This window comes from Cyclopterus lumpus, chromosome 18 (genome assembly GCF_009769545.1).
Source record: "Cyclopterus lumpus isolate fCycLum1 chromosome 18, fCycLum1.pri, whole genome shotgun sequence".
In the NCBI taxonomy this organism is placed as follows: Eukaryota; Metazoa; Chordata; class Actinopteri; order Perciformes; family Cyclopteridae; genus Cyclopterus; species Cyclopterus lumpus.
In genome coordinates this window covers 7,796,135-7,818,641 of record NC_046983.1, presented here as the reverse complement: position 1 = coordinate 7,818,641, position 22,507 = coordinate 7,796,135, and the positions used below count along the sequence as shown (strand labels likewise).

The window sequence follows — 22,507 nt, the reverse complement described above, 5'->3', positions numbered from 1 at the left end:
AACAACAACAACCAATCAGATCAGAGTCCTGAACGCAGCTGCTGCCTGTGAAGTCCGATTTTCTGTGTTGCCAATTTTCGCGCCTCAAACGTTTTTTTCTTTAGAAACACAGCTTACGTGTGCCGTTAGGCTGTAAAATGAGAATGTTTTGTGACCCCGGAAGTGAAGTTTGTTGAAAAGAGGAGAGCACCCGAAAAACTAAACACCCAAGCGCCGCCCCGCCGGCTGGAGCAGCGACAGGGCTCTTGATTCAAAATGATCCGCACTCCCTACGTTCGACAGTGTGAGTGGAGTTCAGCTGCATCAGAGGCTCGTCGGGGTCTGATTGGGTGTTTCTTTCTCACGCCGGGTGGAACCTTGTAAATGCCATGAGGAACGCTAAAAGGAGGCCGAGGAACCTGATTGAGGAACATGGCGACAGTTTGACAGAAAGACCAACTGTAGCTCTTTCTGCCGCCTTGTTTTTCCTTCCTATTCCTCTGCCATTAGAAATACATACTTTTCTTCTCTCTCCTCTTTTTTCAAAACATCCTCCTCCTCCTCCTCCTCCCAAACATTCACTTTTTTCCCCTCATTTTTCTCCTTCCCCCCTAACCTTGATACCTGTACAAATGACAGATTCCTTTCTAGAGCACACACAGCTTTTCTCTCTCGGTCTCGTCCAATCACATTACTTTAAAAAAAAAAAAGGGTACGTCAACGTAACCTACGTGTCCTTGTCCCCTCCATCCTTCTCCTTTTTCCATTTCTTCCTGGGTGATTCTCGCCCATCCGCCAGGTTTGAATGATACTTCTCAGTCTGAGGGAATGAGGGCACCGGGAGAATGAAAATTGAGAGAGAGAGAGAGAGTGGGAAAAATGGCACACAAAAAAGGGAGTGAATGGGTGGGGGTGACAGGAGTAGGAAAAGGGAGACGGGAGAATGAGAAGTAAAAAAGATAAATAGTCCGACAGAAAGACCGGGAGGGAGAGAGGTCGACAGAGTCCCGGCTGAATCCTCGTGGCAGGAACACGTGTACCGAGCGATGTGATTTAGTCCGACACACTCAGGCTGTGAGGATCTGAATGAGTCTCGCAGCAGCCGGTTCAATGAAAAACACGCTTTATAGTGCGACGCCGTGGCGGTCAGAGCGAGCCGGCTGTCAAACTCTGTATGTTGCGTCTCGAAAAAAAGGTCCGCGCACTCAGTATGTACATCAACTATAAGCTGCACAGTCGGCTGTTATTACTAAAGAGTCCTTCTGAGGCAACGAAGAAAAGACAAGTCAAATAGAACACGACTGTATGGGTGGTATGATACTGGATCTTATGACTTACCGAGGGCTCAACGTGTTTCTTCGATTTCCAGGATTCACACATCGTAGTGAGACCCAGTGTAGCTTTACAGGGAAACTCTAAAACCTTTAATGAAATATATATGTACGTGTACGTGAAGTATTTGACTTTTTAAGTATATCCACGCGCGTCCCATTCTCGTGAGCATGATGTTTCAGGAATGCTTTAAAGGAATTTTATATTCCTCTTTGGTCAGTTATCAATAAATAAATGCTTTTTAATGCTCAAATTAGCCACAGAATCTACAGAAATGTTCCCTTTTCTGTTTCAGTCTTGCCTCTCCAGAAACACTCTTGCAGCACGGCGACGGCCTGTAGCTGTTATTTAATCCCATATAGTTTACGCCTCAAAAGGAACTCTTGTGGTATATTAACACAGCCAAAACATTTGCAGTACCTTCCACGCATATTAAATGTCTCCGTATTAAAGTGCGCACTCTCAAGAGAAGAATGTGGAATGAGATTAAAGCGCCAAAGCCCGCGACACATCTCGTTCTCGTAGCCCCAAAAACAAGGAAGGAAACAATGTTTTAAATTAGTGCAACATCATAAAGTTGGTGTGGAAAATATAAATGGGACCAAATTTCTTTTTTTTTCTCCCTTTTTTTAAACCTACAAAAATGTCAAAACGAGAGCCCAAACGGCGGTCCGGCCACGCGGGGCAAGACGGGACATCTAAAGGTGTGAGTCCATCAGCTGCTTGTGCCCCCCGCCATGCCCTCGTTACCCTCTTGGAGAGCCGGGACGCCGTCACCACTGTATGATTTGTCTTTTGTCCCGTGACCTTGAAGCCCCCTCAAAGGCCTATTATTCACCTAATGCTGCCACGGGGCGAGCTTACTGTGTATTGATTGAGATGGACACGCGGGAGGAAGTCCTCGTACGAAGTCGCGTGACTCTGAGGACGGAGGGCGACGCACCGCATTCACCGGCTAATCGCTAGCTTCAAAGTGATGCTTCTTACAGCTCCATATTTCTTTTAGTGCCTCGTGGTCGCAAAGGTTTTTCCACACTTTATTTTCTCTAACGCCGGCAAATCGCGTGATTTAATTGAGGGAACTGAATTGAGAGTTAATGATACAAGAGCAGATTGTGACAGGGGGGGGACAGACAGAATAATGACGACTGTATCAATCCAATGTAGAGTGGTTTCTGAAGGGTGAGTGCGGCACGTCACCCCAACGGGACAGAAGCAACCTTGTATCAGCACGCCATTCGCACACACACACACACACACACACACACACACACACACACACACACACACACACACACACACTCGTGCAGGAAATGGTATTGAGTTATTCGCTGCGTTTCGGCTGCCATATTTTCGCTGTAGGACAATGTCCCCATCTCGTCTCTCTCTCTCTCTCTCGCTCACTCACTCACACACACTCACAGTCCCGTACACAAGCGTCCATCACTCATGGCCGACGCTCACTCACAAGCTGTCAGACTCGGTTCCATTTCCTCGTACATCATGTCGGACTGGCACACATTGCCTAAATGAGCTACTCAACACCTACTTACTCTTGTGCCGGCACACACAAACACACACTCGCTCATATCCATAGACAAAGTGATGAGCCTCTTTCTTTGAGCGGGCTACTGTCTGCCTCAATTCTCACAATGGTCCCAAATGAAAGATATTGAAACGCTGGTGTAGACGTAAAATAGAAATATATATATATATTTATATATATATATATATATATATATATATATATATATATATATATACTGTATATATATCTACGATATATGCGGAATAGGGCTGGATGATAAAGTTTCAGATCAATCAAAATTTTATTAAAGATGTTCAATTTGAAATTCAGTTGCAGCATAATAACCACGCGCACACACACACACACACACACACACACATATATTTATATATATATATATATATATATATATATATATATATATATATATATATATATACTGCTGTTTGGCAATTTAAATAGTTTTTGGCCCAAAATATGAATAATTAAAAGTTTAGTTGATGCCCCCACAGTGTTACATGAGAGGGTGTAATACTGTTTGAACCATTTTCTTCCCACCAAATACTAAGATTTTGAATTTGAGTGTTTTTTATGTGACTCATGACTATTTTGTAAACCCATCACAAAACATCTATTTGTGAAGAGCATTTTCTGCAACCTGAATGCGTGAAAGATGATTCAAACATTTAAGAATAGTTCTTTATATCGTATATCCACCCGCATCCCACCACCAGACTCTCTCATCCCTCATGCAAATTATGGTAAATGGGTTTTTCCAGTTGTAACCGAACATGCCAGTGGATAAAGCAAGTGGCTACATATCATCATATAAAAATGTCAATGTCTCCGAAAAGAAAAATGGAAAGCATTTTTTTTTCCAATTCAAGGACATTATGTAAAAAAAAAAATAAGGCCGATACACAACAAAAACATGTCTAGAAAAAATATTGTTTTACTTCTTAGTATAAGTGAAACAATCTTTTTGAAAGCAGGCCAATTTTGCCTAAAAAATAAGAAAAAATCACAGCACATAATAATCAGATTCTGCTTTTATTATCCCGCTGAGGGAAATTAAAACCCCCGTATGAAGGCGCATCATATTGCATTTACTTCATATTGCATTTACTTCATATTGTCATCCATAAGAGACACTGAATGAGCAACGGTAGTTGTTGTGATTGAGCGTTCAATCGACGCATTCACGCGATGAGCATCGATTCTCCTCAATGTCTCTGTCGTCCGTCCGTCCCCCCCCCCCTAAACACACACACACACACACACACACACACACACACACACACATCTCTTGCATTCCGGGCCCCGTGCCGTATATCTGTTTTGCATGTGCACGGTAGAATGGACGCGTGAGGGTGTGACGATGCGCGTGGGGCCTCCGGGAGAAGTGGAACCAAAGTGAAGCCTTACGTAACCGGCTTAAAAGTGAGCCGCAAGTCGGCCGGCAACACACAGGCAGCAGGGAGAGAGAGAAAGAGAGAGAGAGAGAGAGAGAGAGAGAGAGAGAGAGGAGGAGGAGGAGGAGGAGGAAGAGGAAGGCCGTTCTCCAGAGAGGAGAATAAACACACTTTTAGGTGCAAAATACTCTCGCTTCTCTTGTGCATGTACTACTACTACTACTACTACTACTACTGATACTACTGTCTATTCAGGGTCACTATTATTGTATTTGCTGTTATGTTTTTGTCATCTAAAGACATGTGTGTGTGTGTGTGTGTGTGTGTGTGTGTGTGTGTGTGTGTGTGCTTCCTCAGCACTTTTTGATTGAGAAATGTCCAGAAAAAGCTATTTCTTCTTTTTTTCTCTCTCCCTGATTGATTCACACTGCTCGGCTCATTGCGAATGGACGTCAATCAACCTCAGTCTTTATTCTCTTCCTCAGCGTGTTGCCAGGTCCTAATGGTTGCTTGATTTTTCTGCTCTCCCCAATTGTGTCATATTCCCCACCCCCCTAAAAAAAGTGTTTGTGATGTCTCGTTTTTTTTTGGATGGGTCGACTGTTGACGTTGTCTCGCGAGTGTTGCATAAATCTTATGTAATAATCAATTGGCTGCAGATGAGTTTAGGCTAAAAACAGTTTTTCTGCATTATCTTAAAAAAGGAAAAGACAGTATTAGTCCCTATTTCTATTCATCTGCTCGCTCGGGTCTTCGTCGCTGAGGGAAAGCGTTCCAGGAAGAGCCGGTACGAGGACCCTCAGAAAACAGCTGTTTCCAAGGACAAGAAAATGCCACTGGAAAACACCGTAAACCTCGAGCTCGAGCCACAACCATTATTAACGTCTGCTTTCAGGTTTTTGAATATCAGAAAATGTTGTCGACTTCAGTTTACAGGTTGACAAGAAATATATTGTAAACACTATCTTTAATGTCATAAATATATATTCGATTATATATATATATAAGTCATGTGTGATGCAGAGCTTTTTTGAGGGGATCTACGGATGGCGTCCAGACTGAAACGTCTCAATAACCTCTGGCCGGATTGCCACGATATTTTGAACTGGCATTCACGGGTCTCCAGAGGATGAGGCCTGATGGCGTATGATGATGCCCTGACTTTTCCCAGCAGGTCAAATGCATCACTTCCTGCGGTGCAACGTCCAGCCGATCATTCACGCTTCCCAGACGATGCGTCCATGTGGTGATGGCCCCCGGCTTTTCCTGAAGGGGACCAACGACGTTCCCATGAGCCTCCATCAACAATGATGGAGAAGATAGGTCCACATGTTAGCCCGACCACACCTGGGATGGCGAACCCCCAGCCTCTGACAGTGTTATCTTCCGTACTCCAGACCAAGAATATAACACATCGTGGATTGGAAAACTTTGCCGGTGTAAATAAACATAATCATTTAAATTTCTCCTCGACACATTTGGAATAACCGTCTTGCGGTTCAAACATTGGAGGGGACAGTTGCCCAAATCCCAAAGGACCACACACCTCCCAACGCCAATGGAAGAAGAGGCCACTCTTTATGATTCCTACTGGAAAACACCTCAACTCAAGGTCTGCCTTCTAGATGTGTCCAGAGCTTTAAACCTGGGTGAAGGCCACAATCCTCTATCTCGATATAATGTGTTTTTTGTTGTGGTAATTCCATAGATGAAGAGTCTATATAAAATGAGCACATGTGTTTCGATACTCTTGTGTGAATGAAATACCTGACAAATGACAGGGCTGTTGGTTCGAGTCCGTTTGTGCTTGTTGTCAATTCAGACGACGTCAATTGTGTATCCTGATGTCTCGATATATGATTTCATCTCACCGAGAGTCCATCGAACGACGATTAATGATCCTATTGAATCATAATACCTGGGTTGGGTTCTTCATGCTTTTAAATGACATCCCGGTTGGATTTTGTGTATTTTTGGGATTGTATGTAACAGTTTGCCGTGTGCACTTTTTATTTGTTTCATTCTACAGAGGACTGACACATATTCAGTCTTGTCTTCTTGTGCCTTTAACCATTTTTTTCCTCAACACCCTGATGAGGAGCAGACTCTTCCAAGCAAGTCACTTTAGTGTGATAGGAGTTACTTTTACTTTATTTTGACAGATTCAGCTGAATAAAATCCAGTTTTCTTGACAAAACGCAAAGCCCGAGCGATGAAGGGTGAAAAGTACTTTCTGAAAGCTGAGGTGAAGACTTTTTTCTTCCAACATTCATCATGTGAGGTGAACGGTGTACAGACGTGGTCTTTGCTTGTCTCTCTTCGGGGACTTCCGCACACGAATGAAGCGAAACTGTACGGAGAAAAAAAAACAATGACAGCCGCGCCGGGGATGATGAAACAAGACCGAGATCAAAGACGATTTTGTATTTCTTTCCCCCTAAACACCTCACTTCCTCCTAATGGCTGTATGAGAAGGAGCAGTCGGAGGGTTGATGACACAGAAACAACTTCGTCACAGTCGGGTTCCCTGAATGTGACACGAGCGGTTCAGCAACAAATAAATAAATAAAAAAAGAGACGTGATGATGGAAGGAAGATAGGAGGAGGTTATTTTTCCTCTTTGATTCCCCCCTCTCTCCTGCTCTCTGTCTGTCTGTTGTCTCTTCTTTCTCTTTTAATTTACAAAAACCAGCCAGTGGGCATATGGGGATCACCTTTTACCTGCACTCCTCTGCGCAATTAGCGTCACGCTAACTTGTCATTTCAAATTGACACGCCGCTGCTGTTGTGCTACGTAATTATTTACCCGCCTCGGGGAAAAACTCTCTGCCATAAGCACTAAATAATGCCAAACACACACACACAAACACACACACACACACACACACACACACACACACACTCCGAAACACATGATCAGCTGTTTAATCTGCAAAATGTTTAACATGCCGCTTGCCGTTACAGGGTCAATGTGTGTGTGTGTGTGTGTGTGTGTGTGTGTGTGGGGTTTTGTGTGTGTGTGTGTGTGTTGGTCGACTCAAAAGGTGTCTCTGTGTTCACTGTCAATCTAAACAGGTCTAACTGCCCGTTGCATTTTCTCTGTGTGTGTGCTTTTACGTGCCCGAAAGGTCGCCGTTTTGGGGTTTGAACCCTGCTGTTCTTCCTATAGGTGCCCCTCTTCTTTGCCTGTGCTTTTTTTTTTTTTTTTTTTCTTTAAAAAAAGAATGAAATCTGTCGTTTTTCTGGTCCTATGGTGGGAGGGAAGGGCGGGGTCCTGTTCTTCGAACCACAGAGGCCTTATTACTCCACATTACCTTTACCACCCCCACCCCCTTTTTCACCAACTCCCCCCACCCGCCACCCACCCTGCTCCCGAGACAACGTTAGGCTCAGGGAACAGACAAGGTTTAAAGGGGAGAGAGAAAGATGAACGATGGCAGCCGTTTTTCTTTTGCAGGGGGGAGAGAAGAAAATCCAAAAAGCAGTTTTCTTTGATCTTGTGTCTTTTCTTGTGATAAATCTGTGTCTGTGATGCCTTTTGTTTTGGCTTTTGTACTCTTTTTAAAGAGAGAGAAAAGAAAAAAAACACAAAACAATAAGCAACCATGAACTCTTGCTGATTTGTCCTTTTTGCTCTTTCTTCTTTTCTTTTTTTGATATTCTTTTTTTTTCCGTTTTTTGCCAGTAATCTTTTTTGAATTTTCTCTTTTCTCTTTTTCCCCCCTTTTTTTCTTAACCCTAGGTCCGCTCACAAAAAAACACGATGAATCTTCAATGAACAAGCCTCGAGACGAAGGTATTTTTGTTGCATGTTTTTCCTTTTTTCTTGTTTTGAAGTCTTTTTGGGGGCTGTGTACACATAGAGTGGAAAGCACACACACAAGTCAAACATCTCATGGGTGGGACTTTGGATATGAGATGCATACCGATGTGTTGGTGTAAGTGTATGTGCTGACCGTTGCTGACCTTTTCCTATGCAAATCCTCGCCTGATAATAATAATAATATTAACAGCTCTATATAAGGCCCGGCTAATGCAACCCAGAAACCATTAATTATACAATCATCTGCAGGCAGCGGCTTGTGTTTTCCAGAGGTTGTCATCCGGCTCTCAGACAAAAGAGAGCCTCGAACATCATCATCTTCACCGTGCCCTTGAAAATGCATTGGCCACCTAACAGCATTGTCCCAGCGCAACAAAGCACCTATTGAGACGAGCTTACACAATGAGATGCATTATTATTGCGCATCCAAAGCCCCAGCTCAAGGATGAAATTGCTATTGAGTAAGGACCTACACAAATATTAAGATAGCCTCATTCCAAGTCAATGATTATAACATCAAATCAAGCAAAAAAAAAAAAAAAATCGGGGACATGCAAGGACACTTGTGTCCTACTTTGGAAGATTACACCGTGGAGGTGATTTTATCTGCGCACTATCACCCTCCTCACCCCCCCCCATCCAAGCCCCTCCCCACCCGCCTTCCTTCTTTTGGACTTGTTTCTTGGAGAAAAAGATGACTGATGATATTTTGATACACATTTCTCTTCATGCTATTTCGAGGGGGTTGTGCGGTTGAGTCTCTCTCTTTTTTTCTTCTTCTTGCTTCATGATGCTCTTTGATTTGGGGTCTTTTTTGAAGTTGGGAGTCGGAGGAAGTTTGACACAAGAGGATTTTCTTGGTGATCAAACGCACCGGCACAGACGCAACTTTTTTTTCCAGCTGCCGCAGTCAAGAGGCTTTCCACCTTCCTCTAAACAGTTATTAACAGCATTTAATCGGGAAGCAAAATGAGTCATTCACAGATACATAATAATATATGCCTTGCAATACACAAACTCCAATATAAACACCTGCTTTGTCAATAAAAAGGTAGATAATCTCCTTTGCATAAGACTACAGATAGATTTGAAGAATACAGGTTACCCTCTCCCACTGGACAGGTACTGGAAATTACTAATATGGTCCCAGTAGTTACAATTAATGTTAGGATTATAACGTTTTCTTCAATCATACAACAACGTAATGTAAAGTGCTCCCCACAATGGTAGCACTTTACATTATATCTGGGTACTAAATGGTTACTATAATTAATTAAGTACATCTTACATGAAGAATTATACGAGATAGCAACGAGTCAAAACAACAATCTGGGAACCTGCAACCACAGAAATGGTTATATCTGTGCAATATTTGGTAATACAAAAAATGAATGGTAATATGGTGGTATTAATGGGATAATAACCTGGTAATAAAAAAGTAATGGAGGTTGATGTTTTTATCAACCTAATCATTTCAAAATTGTTAATGTCCATGTTGTAATGCTAAAGTTCATCCTACCTTATGTTCCAAACGTCCCCCTTTGTTTCAAGGTAATATTGTCCAAATCACAGGTTTATTGCTGTAACTTATTTACCTGGAAGTACTTGCGGTAGTCTTCTGCGTATTAACCATTAATTAGGGCTGCAAATTGCTAAACTACCTGTTTCAATATGTATTGCAACTTCACACGTTATGGTCTTAAAACCTTCCCCACACACCCAGGATAGAATTCCGTGGATGAATAATCAATCCCTCCATTGTCATTCAACTATATTTCTGCCTAAAAAGAGTCAAATGTAAAGTTCCCCTGCACTCAAAAAATATGCTTTGTTTATATTATTCACTTGGCTGTTAATGATTAATGTGAAGAGACACGAGAAGGCTGTTTTCACATCCGTCTGCTGCTGCGGGCGAGCGTTAACACGCGGACACACGAGCAGGATCCTGTGACATCACAACAGTCCAGAAGCCAATCGCGATCAACTCACTTACGAGACACCAGAGTGAGTTGAGGCCCCCAGCGTGCGTCCGCACACACACACACACACACACACACACACACACACACACACACACACACACACACACACACACACACTTGTCAGGGAAGTCGGAGACATCTTAGTGTCCAGCAGTGAAACTTTGAAAATAAATTATATTAGCATATTTATAGATTCTGGGTTTTTTCAGCGGGGGAGAATAACTAGATTTGTTTTTCACAAGGAAGTCAAACTTGTTTATGGAAAACCTATATCGGACACAAATTATTCTTCATACATATTCATAATTACATTATTCATATGAGTACTTTTATGTGTCTCAAAATGTCTGGAGGGGATCTTTAAATACATTTAGTCAAATAAATAAATATTAGAATAAGCCTCGTGTAGCTGCAGTATGAAATGAAACTGCTCCTCAGTTTGCTCAACAACAAAAAAAACTAAATCAAGAAATGTCCATAAACTATAAACAGAGGACATGAACTGGCCTCATGGAGAGCTTCGGCCCTGCTGGTAATCGCTGTACAAAGTCTGTTGCGCTCAACGCAGGTTGCCAGTACAATTCCAGCGTTAACCTTAAGCGCCACGACTTTTGACTCGCATCCTCAAATGGATGAAGAGCGGATGTTTACTACGAAACAATTTGGATTCAGAAGACGGTGCTCGAAACAGAGCTGAAGGGCACAATGTCCTGCATTGTGTCAAAACGCACAGTGGAACGGCACAACGGGCAGTTGTTTTGCAGTGTGACCTTGTTGGCGACTTCCTGCCTGCTCGAGGCAGTGACACATGAGTCCACGCCGCTCATGCGCCGCCTGACCCGTTGACTGTCAAACGCCTGCGCCGGTTTGAGTTGTTACGCAAATTAAATTCCGGTGTGAGAAACCGCCTTGAGAGTGCAGAAACGGTTAGACTCCGACATAAACGAGGCTGAATTCGGCTCATTTTTCCCGACCGACAAATAACATCTGTACCTCGCCGGAAAAAAATGTGCAATGAATGAACCCTTAAACATACGTAAGCCAGCTCTTATCTGTCAATGGCGGCGATATCAGCTCGTCCATTTGATCCTCGTTCTTCCATCTGTGTACATCAACAGCCTTTTCCTTTTTTTTTAATTCTTTTTTTTTACAAATGTGGCATCTTTTTCAAGCGTGGAGCTATTTTATTGAAATCAAAATCAAATGAAAAGTATATGCTCTAAACTCGAGAGCAGCCGTGAGGACTTAAGGCCCCGGAGAGAGATGACTTCATTCAGCTCGCTCTCCGCTCGGCGTCAGATGTGAGAGAGCAAAGGCTATTGGGCCGCGGTGCTGCTCGATGTTGATGTTCAAAAAAGATTGATAGGGCTTCCAGCACAGCTGTGTGTGTAGGTGTGTGTGTGTGTGTGTGTGTGTGTGTGTGTGTGTGTCTGGAGGAGAGGAGAGGATTACAAACCGGAGCGAGATTGAGTTAAATCAAGAAAGAGACAGAGAGTGTGTTACCGTGCCATCCTGAGTGTCAGCTCTGATCAGAGCCACCTGAGCCGCAAACCTGGAACATATTCCTGCCAGGAACAATGTCACCCCTCTGTGACTCGCTCACGCACACACACACACACACACACACACACACACACACACACACAGAGAGACACAATAATGTAAACAGGGCCTCACAAAATACAACATGCCCATAAAAGGAAATGTTCCATCAAAAGCTGACAATACGGTTTCCATTGTCAGTGCCCCTAATATTTAGAGTGATTAAGATGCTCTGTTTTATGTCATCTTAATGAATAGAAATGTAACATAAAAGCATCATATTCTTTGAATTGGTTGCCAAATTCTCAAAAAGGTTGGCAACTCTTACGGTTAAGCCGCGTAGTGCAGGGATAAAGTACAGTAGCAACACTTCTATTGTTTAGAGTGACATACATAATTAAGGGTTTATTTTAAAATAACAATATTAATAATAATAATAAGAAAACTATGCAATGTCTGTCTGGAAACAGTCAAATATCATCAACTGTTCTTCCATGTCTTCAACGCTCTACTGCTTCATTATTATTACTCCAGAAAGAGGACGCATGGAGATTGAAGAGAGCTATGGGAAGTTATGACATTTGAGAGCAGGCATAATGCAGTAATAATAATTACATTCTGGTGATCTGCAATCTGCAGGTGGTTAAAATGCTAAAAAAAGAAGAAAATAGCCCGTTGAGATTAAAGTAAAACATCTCGGTCCTGTACGCTGATGATTGTTGATATTATATGATGGATTGAAGGAGGATAATGCAGTCAATATTCTTAATGACTAGTGATGATACGAATATGAACCATGCACCATGGCATTTAATTACAGCACAATATTGGGTATCATTATTCAAACAAAGCAGTGAAAGGTTTCCATTTACCTTCAACAAATCTCTTTGCCAATGTTATGTCTGATGATAAAGTCGACTGCAGATTTTCTACTTTTCTACTGAATTAGTCGGCGACACTTTTATTGAACAAATGGAGCTTCCTTTTGTTTCGAGACGTAAAATACAAATAGAGGAAAATAGAAGGCTACAAGATAATGGCTTTTTGTATGTGGGCCGGCTGTATTATTTCACGCATTTCCTCACACTTCCTTTAGACAGAACAATTATTATCTGTAATGGATTTCAAGGTAATTTCCTTGATTTATGTGGATTTCTTGGAGGATGCACTCAGGTAAAAGATTCTCTTCTTTTTTTTTTATCAGGACACCGCTAGACCCAAATGGCTGCGGTGAACTCAGTAAGTTTGATATAAATGTATATTTCACAAAACAGATCATCAGCGTCAGGTCACTATTGTTGAAAAGCATCCAATCTTTTAGCCTCAATCGAAACGTAAGGAAAAGTGTCACCCTACGCCGATGCATTTTGGCCACTAGGGGGCAGCATAAAAAGAAGAGTTACTGCGGGCGACACCTTTCACGTTACACATGATCATGTGATCCAGTATTTATATAAAAAATATTGATTGGTGCGGCTTTAAAAGTTATTTTTAATATCACACCAGGCCTATACTTTCAATTATTATCAGTGCGAAAGCAAACAAAATCAAAACGTTTCATTCTTTATAAGATTCTTTAATCGTTAAAATAAAAAAAGAGATAAAACAATTTCATTAGTCCAAATTACAGCTGCACATATTCCGTCATTGTGCATTAAACTTGACTGCCGCAGATAAAGATTGCTCACTGAAAAGCAAGGACTTGGTTGCACATTTTATATTGTATCGCTAAGTGGTCGTTAATTTTGATCTTCACACAGCACAATATACAGAAGCATCGTTGGAAACGCGGCGCTTCAGGTCAAACTAGTTCCATGCGGCACAATGCAGTCTAGTCCAAAGAGAGAATGAGCGCATCAGAGAGCCAGAGAGACATTGAAATGATTATTTCTTAACACTCAGATATGATATGATACATGATTAACTCATAAAAACAGACTTATCTAAACAGTAACACATTTCCTGGATACACGCTGGTATCGTGCTCTTCCAGTAAATATCACTGTATATGCAAACAGTGTTGACTTAAATTATTAAAGATTTAAAAAAAAGGATGTAATGTTTACAGCCGAGTGGAGCAATGTCAGCTTTCGTACGATAAAATGATTTATCTCAGCCAGGATTTTTTATAAAAGTTTTTTATTTTTTAAATAAATAGTGACCGAGCACCGGAGCCTTGTTGAAGCTTTATCTCTAAAGGTTATTGTCCCCGCTGACCACTGTATGCTCAAAGCAAAAACAATGGCTCTGTATCAAACAGGCAGTTGATTAGGCACCTGTATCACGGGCTCTGCAGAAAGTGTGTTTTTTTCCGCCGGCTGGATGAGCGAGCACGGTTTACTGAATCAGCTTTTGTCTTTTAATTGAATATGTTGAAAGTGGCCCGGATCTTCTCCGAGAAGAGAAAAGGAATAGATGCATTCGTGGCCGCTGAGATTGTTTATGAAGCGGTCGACAAACGTGGACAAAAAGAGACGCGAAGGGTGCATCGTTTTTTTTTCGAGAGCGGCGGAGGAAAGTTGGGTCTCGATGCCCTTTTTTTTTTTGTGTCGATTGGCGAGCGAGACGAAAGACGAGACACACGATGCTCCCTCCCGGATGGCGCGGCGGTAGATGGTACGGAGAAATAATAAAGAAATCGTCTGTAGCGAGACGGATACTACAGCGAATTTCTCTCCATTTCCTTCCCGTTTTTGCCTGTATCTCCCCCCCCTCCTCGGCCTCCTCCCCCTCTTCGGCCTCCTCCCCTCTCTGTCTCTCTGTATTATGTGGTGCATCCACTGTGGTTATAACTCTGTTAACAGACGCCGGGCTGTGGGCAATGCAGCATCCCTCCGTATCGGCCTCTCTGTTCATGCCCTCAAACAGACGCGTTTGCTCTCGAACACTCCCCCCCCCCCCCCCCTCCCCACCACCACCACCACCACCACCACCACAGTGCTCGCTCGCGGCCCCTCGTTTCGGAGGACAGCGCCATGCCAGGACGGAGAACTTGGGCGGGTTTCATCTTTTTCACATAATTAGGAGCATCCAGGGAGACGCTCTCCTGCTAAATCTCTGTTTCCTGCAGGCTTCTTTTTTTTCTCTCTTTCTTTTTCTTTTTACCTCGCACATACTACACTGTACAATACGCATTTCGAACGTCGCGAAATACAAAAAGACAAGGAGGCCGTGAGCAATCAGCCGCGGAGAAATGTGGAGGCCGGCGTCCATTCTATTATTCATTTCTCCTTTTTTTTTTTCTTTTTTTTTACATCCTCATGTGCCGAGCACAAATTACTTTTTAAGAGGATTTTGAGCGGAATGAGGTGGCACCGGGACAAGATTGGGCGGCAAATAGAGAAATGATGAAGGGGAGAATGGAGAGGAAAAAAAGGGGAGGGGGGGGAGGAGGAGCGGGGAAAGAGGAAAATGTAAAAATACAACAAGAAAAACAGGACAGTGGAAAACCACACACGCTAGCGTGACGGAGAATAGCGCGGTTTGAAAAGAAAAACTGAACAGAAATGAATCTTCTGCAGTAAAAGGATCAACAGCACTGTCAAACCAACTTTATTTGAACATTACCACGGAGACGCAGCCTCTTGTCTTCTCCTATCGCTCCGTCTCTCGGCGGGCCTGTCGGTTATTTGCTGCCGGAGCTCCCGGCGCTCTCCCATTCCATCAATGCCCGGCCCACGTCGTGTCAAGGTTGTGTCAATATCGTGTCGAATACACCTACTCCATGACGGATAGTGTTTTATTGAGCTTGAAACCCTTTGACAAGACAAAGGAAGCGAGGAAGTGGAGGGAAGAGGGAAAGGAGAAAAAGGAGGGAGATGAAAAGGATCGCAAGGAATCGGGAGACGGAGCGAAGGAGATGGAGAGACGGGGGGGGGGGGGGAGAGAGAGATAGGTGGTGCCGCGGCGCCTGTCAGCTAGCTTAGCGTTTGGGGGGGGAAAGCTCAACACTTGTGTTCATCACCGTGTGAAAAGGCCTCTCACCGCTCCAGTGAATGACCCCCCCCCCCCCCCCCCCCCCCGATGCTGGCTTTGACCTAGCCAAGAGCTATTATGGCTCTATTTAATCCAAATCAATGAACTTTAAAGCGTTTACTGAAACAAACACACACACACACACACACACACACACACACATTAAGGTGTTTATTTTACTACTGCTTGGTCCTAAATTCACACAAAGTTACTATTATATAACGACAAAGGAAATGGTCCTAATAAAGGCAGTGGAGTTCATTATTACCCTTTACCCGTAGTGTTATGCAACATGTAAATACTTGTATAACACATCTCTAAAAGTTGTTTTCTATAAATTAGTTTTTTCTCAGACTCGGAGCTAGAAAGCTCCACTTCATTGGCACTTACATCCACCAAACTCTCAGTTTAATTCCTATCTATATTCTAAAGGTTTTCACAGAGGGGTTTGTTCATATATCATTCATGGCCTGATTTTTATTTCTGTTGAAAATGGATTATTTCTATGGCTGTTCAGAGTCTTCTTTTAAAGGAGATATCTAAAATCCCGTGCGTGAAAACACTTGACTCTAATATGTCAACGAAACAGGAACGTTGAACCTGTCTTTATCCAGTGATCTGATTTCTGTTCTGGAAATGTATGCACATCAGCACAATGTTTAATGCATACTTTAACATAAAACCTCAGGACACAATATCAAAAATGATTGCCTTGTTGTCACTCCTCAACTGGGAGTGATATCTGTTGGTTATGTTTGAGCACTCACAGCATTTAAGGTTCGGGAAAGATTGTGGTCTTGCTTTGACGTGGACCTCCTACGACGTCTGTGTGGCACAATAAAGTATCGTGAACATAATCCACGCAGCAATTGACTTCAATGTAATTGAATTTAAAAACGTATTCATGTTGATATTTGATAATAATAATAATAATAATCCATTTAATTTATATAGTGCTTTTCTAGATACTCAAAGACACTTTACATTATACACCGTAGACACAGCTACGGGGAGCAATGCAGGGTTAAGTGTCTTGCTCAAGGACACATCGACTAGGGCGGGGATTGAACTGCCAACCTCTTGATTAAAAGACGGGCATGCTAACCACTGACCCATAGTCGCCCCACATATGATGTCTGAATTCCTGGATCGTGCCAATTCCCTCGTCTTTGCCGATGAATCAAACTCCCCCATTCTCTGGTGGTTGATATCATTAAAGTAAACAATGCAAAAACAGTCTGCCGTGTCAGCACAATTAAAGCAAACCCACTCATATGCTGGACCTACAACAACAGTAGCGGTGTCAAAAAGGATGTTTCTTCACAAAATAAACAATGCCGAACTCAACCAAACATGTAGGCATGTGTATTTGTGATGAATATAAATAGTTGAGTCGGTAGAAATGTTGTTGGCAGGTACATTTATGGATTAGTTTGTGGAAGAGGGAGCCAACACAGCTGGTTTTGGACTCTGGGTCATCACAGAGGGGAAGATGTGATCAAGTCATTGAAAGCCATTTGAAAAACGCCCAGATTGCCGCTGTTTGCCAGCGGCCATTTTGGTTTGGTTGCACAGGCACGGGGGGCGAGCGTGGTGAACGTGAGGCGCAATCAGAGCTGGAGTTCTGACAGCTCTGTCGCCGCTCCACCATCAGATGTCGGGACAGACGAGACGAGATAAGTGGCTGCTGATAATCCACCGCCCACCCCCCGAGGGGGGGGGGAGGGGGGCCGTGGAGCACAAACAGGACAATCTCAATGCATGTGAAAATGTTTGATTACAGATTAACGACTGCACACACACACACACACACACACACACACACCGTGGTGAAAGGAAGCCAGGCTCCTAGGCAACGCGGCTGCATAGCCAGAGATCCCATCTCACACTGCAAGCCTGCTGAGCGTACTAAGAAACAATCACTTGTCAAGCAAAGTTGCTCCGTTGAGTTGCAAAAGTGGCCGACGGGGCCACTGCTTTATTTTTCCAAGGTGCGTTGTCTCTTTTTTTCTTCTTCTCCATTTACCGTGTTTTCGCCTTAATTGTATTGTAGCTGTCAGAGAGGCGTTCCAATTAGGGAGCTTTTGTTATGTATGAGAGGGAGAGCGGTGGGTTGTTGGCCGAGCTGACAGCGTTACCTAATGGGAACACTGGTGTCTGAGTGGATACGACAGAGGAGTTCTCGACACACATGTATCGGTGCATAGTTGAATGCAACTGTGCAGAGCACAGGTTGTATTTATCTGTTCACGAGTAAAATGCATTGTTTGAGATACCCATCAAGCAGTCAGAGTCACCACATTATGTATCTAAAAAGCTACTTGAGGGCGTAGCAGACAGAAGTGTCTCCACAATGCGTCTGAAGGATATGTCAGCAGTGAAAACCAGTGCAAAAGATTTGTTTTAACATAGAATGGAAAATGTGGTGGAAAAAAATAATGATATCTCTTTCCAATGTTCAACTGTGACAAGCTCAAAGTTCCAAAAACCAGCTTGAAAATTAAGAAAATCTGAAAGGATGACAAAAGCCATGAAAATAAATGTTGAAAGTGTACCGGACCAAAAGTCACAGAATAGCAGTGGAGCTAAACTGGAAAACCAACATAGAAACTACACTTTTCAAAAGGAAAAAGAAAACAAAGAAAACACAGTTTCAATATAGACCAACAACAATACATCTTGTTGAAAGGGGACAAGCGAGTGTGTGTGTGTGTGTGTGTGTGTGTGTGTGTGTGTGTGTGTGTGCGTGTGTGTGTCAAGACTCACTCAGAGTAAATCTCTAAAGGAGGGATGGACAAGCCAGCCCCTGGATCTCAGCCTGTGTCAATGAGCCCTCACAACACACACACACACACACACACACACACACTCATTCAGTCCCAATTAGTCCTCGGACACCCTGTGAAACCAGGGCTGGAACGGCAGCCTCCGTAATGGCCAGATCGTTATAGTGTAGGAGGGAGGGGAGTAGCCAGGGCAGAGAGGGGGGAGGAGGGAGGTGGATTGGGGATAATGAGAGGTTACGCGAGGACGGACGAGGAGGGAGATGAGTACGAGCGCTGGACCGGGGCTTGATTATGCTATAGACATGCACAAATGTGTAGATGCAAAGGAAAGAAATGCACGGACATTTCTATACGGACCACAAATGATTGCTTGAGTGCCTTTCATTGACATTCATTCCTCGCACTTCCTTAGAGTAATATCATGCAGCATATGCAGCGTGTACAAATGACTCTATTGGTGATACAAATAATTCAGCACTAAAGTGGTAAAAAACAATTCATGATTGTTTCCACCTATTGCACCGAAGATATATAAAATGACACATACACACAAACATGTTATTTCTCCAAGCCCTCACAGCCCACGTCTAGTAAAATGGCAACGTTGCCATTTTCCAATGCTATACCACCAGATGCCCTCGGACTTCCCTTCCTTCCCCCTTCACCTAAGTGCCCCACCCATCCGCACACCTGGTCCCACTTCCCTCGCGTGCTCTGCAGTTGCCTCCACCTGCTCTCCTGGAACTCATTCCCTCATCAGCCTCTCAGTGCACCAGGCGGCACAGTTCCATTCATTGCCTGCCAGGCCGACACCGTGTTTCACAGTTTTTCTTGACGTGTGTGTTTTGTTGTTGTTGTTGCTTTGGAGCTTCTGTTACCCCTTTACCTGTCTGTCTGCCAGCCTGTCTGTCTGCTTTCCTGAACCAGCTGGCCTATCTGTGTGTGCCAGTAGGCCTATAGTATTTCAATAAATAAAAGGAGTAATAATAAGGAGTTATGTTAGACTCAATAATAAGGAGTTATGTTAGACTATAAGCAATAAGGAGTTAGGATAGTATTTTAGCATCAAGGAGTTTGGATATTCTTTAACCAATAATACATTATTAAGAAAGAAGAAAATACATGTACACTTTTATTCATCCCTGTGGGGAAATTATTATTATTACAAAAGTATTTAAGGAATAAGGAGTTAGGATCATAATTGAGGATTAAAGAGTTAAGATGGTCTTAAGGCAGTAAGGAGTTGGAAGGACTTTCAGGAATAAGGAGTTAGGATGGACTGTAAGGAGTAAGGAGTTAGGATCGTCTTTGACCAATGAGGAGTTAGGATAGTCTTGATAAAAAATGGACTTATCCTTAAATGGATATATTCTGGCAAAACAAAATGTTTTTTATGTGTGACAGAACAGATACAAAATGGCACCAAATGCAGCAGTTGTATACATTTTAAAAACATGGTGTTAGGTGGACCATGGTGTCACTACCGGCAGTGATTTATGAATCACCATCACTATTGTGATACTATTATATGTCTTACTCATATTCTCATGAGCTACTGTGTGTTTTTGTGTTCTCCGTATCACTTCAAACAAGGCAGCAAGTGTTAAAGACTCACACACACTGACAATCACACACAAACCAGGGTCTTTTTGTTAACAGTCCGACATAAAGAACGCGCAGATAAGTACATGCAAAACAGAATCGGAAGGGAGGAAGGGAGGGAGGGAAGGAGGAAGGAAGGAAGGAAGAGGAGGCGGTTCAACGGAAGTCCGCAAGGCTTAAGGCTCAAAGAAAGGGATGTGGAGAATGGAAGAGAAGAAGACCGGGTACGAGGGAGAAGAGAGGCAGCAAGGACAATGCCTGTGATTGTATCGTCTTTGTCACTGTGACATTTTGGAGGACAGCAGGGCTGTGTGTGTGCGTGTGTGTGTGTGTGTGTGTGTGTGTGTGTGTGTGTGTGTGTGCGTTCGCGTCCCTATCCACTCAATTTGTGGAATTGATCCGGTCCCTAATAGTGAGCAAAACAAAAAGTCAGCCTAATCCAACCTCTATTTATATCACAGATGGGAGCGAGGAGGGGGCGAGAGATAAAACTCAACAGTGGGAGTGCTACAAAACCCCGCGACAGAGAGATGAGAAAAAGATAGAGGAATACAAATGGAGAGAGAGAGAGAGAGGGGAACAGACAAGGAAGAAAAGCAAGACCACTCAGTGCCACTGAAAGGAGGTATGAGAGAGGCTACAGACTCACAACAGGATGCGAGCCAGTGATGGACTGAGACCGAGGGGAAGAGAGAGAATACAAGAAAAGAAAAGAAAGAGGTTATGGCAGGGAAAATGGAGATACAAACTAACAAGTGGTGTGGAGGAGAGAGGCCCGTCTGGTGGCCCGCCGGAGGAGGAGAGCGGAGAGAGCATATGAGAGCGAGAGGCAGCGAGCGAGGGCACTCGTGAGAGGGCGTGGGGAGCGAAAGGAGCGACGGACAGACAGAAGGAGAAATTAGAGAGGAGCACTTGTGGTTTTGGAGATGTTATCGAGTCGAAACGAGAGCGTGCTGTTTGTAAGAGGGTCAGGGCGGCGATTCTTATTCCCAGTGGTTCAACTGGTCTTTTTTTCTTTTCTTATTTTACCTCAGCCACACTTAATCTGAAAGAATAGAAGCAGCATTGCCGTCTAATTTGAGGGAAAGGAAAAGTCACTTAGCTCGAAAATACAAAGGAGTGCAGGGCTTTTTTTTTTTTTTTTTCCTGAAGTGTCATTAAACCATGAATAATTATGTCCATAACAGCGGTGGTCATTTTTTTGCAGCTGCTTATTTTGCAGCCGGAAAAAAAAGGGGGGGGGGGGGGGGGGGGTTGCTGGTCTGATCTTCTGGAAGCATATTGAGCTGTCAGGTGGGTGGTGCAGGCAGTGAAGTTGGCGTAGAGAGAGAACAAACAGCAGCAGCGAGGATCATCCGAACTGCATGCTGGTCCCCACAGCCCCATCGTTCTGCTGCTCAGGCAGACAGCGAGAACAGAGGCAGCGGGAGCAGCACTTGGCATGCCGACTGTGTGTGTGTGTGTGTGTGTGTGTGTGTTTCCACAGTCTGTGCACCAAACCAGTGGGGGAAGTGCAGAAGCTTTTTTAAGACGCTCTATGATTGTTATTCATTTAATTTATGGACCTGGATCACGAAGTTAGACTTGGAATCGTTTCTTTAAGTGTGACTTTTTGCAGAAACATTTCCTCTCACGAGTATTCAGGCTTTTTAAAGCGGCCTCCGACAACTTTTTTTTGACTCATCGCTCTGAAGCAAAACGTTGACTGCACAATGTTACGGTTATAGAATAACGTCGCCTTTTCCGCATTTAGATTGGATTATGTTTGGGGGGGGGGGGGGGTTTTGGACAGTAGCCAGGCTGCCGGTGGTAGCATGTTGCTAATGCTAGCAGCAGGAAAATGAACCGGGAGCTACAAGAAAGCCATGCACGGCCGTAAAATATAAACAAAGATGACGTTTTCTTAAAGTGAGCAGGGGTGAAACTTAATTCATTCCCAAATCGTATATTTGATGTAAAACCTTTCAAAAACAATCGAGAAATCTGCTGGTAAATCTACCACGATCCAATTAACTGCACACTCGCACCCACACACGGGGATATCCACAGCTTTTCTGTCAGTGTATCTATTCCACCTAATATGATTATCCCATAAACCCTCGACGGGCAAGCGAGCACCATATGTTCATGCACAAAAAAGGGAAAGCGGTGGACACATGCGGCCAGTGGTTCGTCCAGCTCCAACAGTGTCACAAAATGCTTCACAAAACAGGTATTTAGTGGGCTTTTGATAGTGTTACAATAGACCTGTTTGATGCAGAGAAGCTTTGAAATGTGACGAAACTACAAGGCCATATAATTGTTAATCATCTTCATATAATTATGCACACTTTCATCAGCGCGTGAAGAGGCTCTCAGCACACTGGCGCACGAGAGACGCAATAGAGAGCAAGAAAGAGGTTCTCGTTCGCTTTTTTCTTCTTCTGTGTACGTTGGATTGCTCGGCTATGTATACACTCATCAGCCTGTGTGGTAATTAAGAGAGAAATGCTAGAATATAGATATTTTGATAAGGAACCCGCCCCACCTCCAAAAAAAAAAAGTGG

General features: G+C 43.3%; 1 protein-coding gene across 1 annotated transcript in view; it reads left to right on the top strand.

Annotated features, from left to right (window-relative positions):
- The window catches only part of nlgn2a (neuroligin 2a), a 100,441-nt gene that overhangs the window by 15,094 nt on the left and 62,840 nt on the right, over window positions 1–22,507 (top strand). The window contains 1 exon segment of the mRNA XM_034557135.1: window positions 7,994–8,047. Coding sequence (XP_034413026.1) covers window positions 7,994–8,047 — 54 coding nt within the window.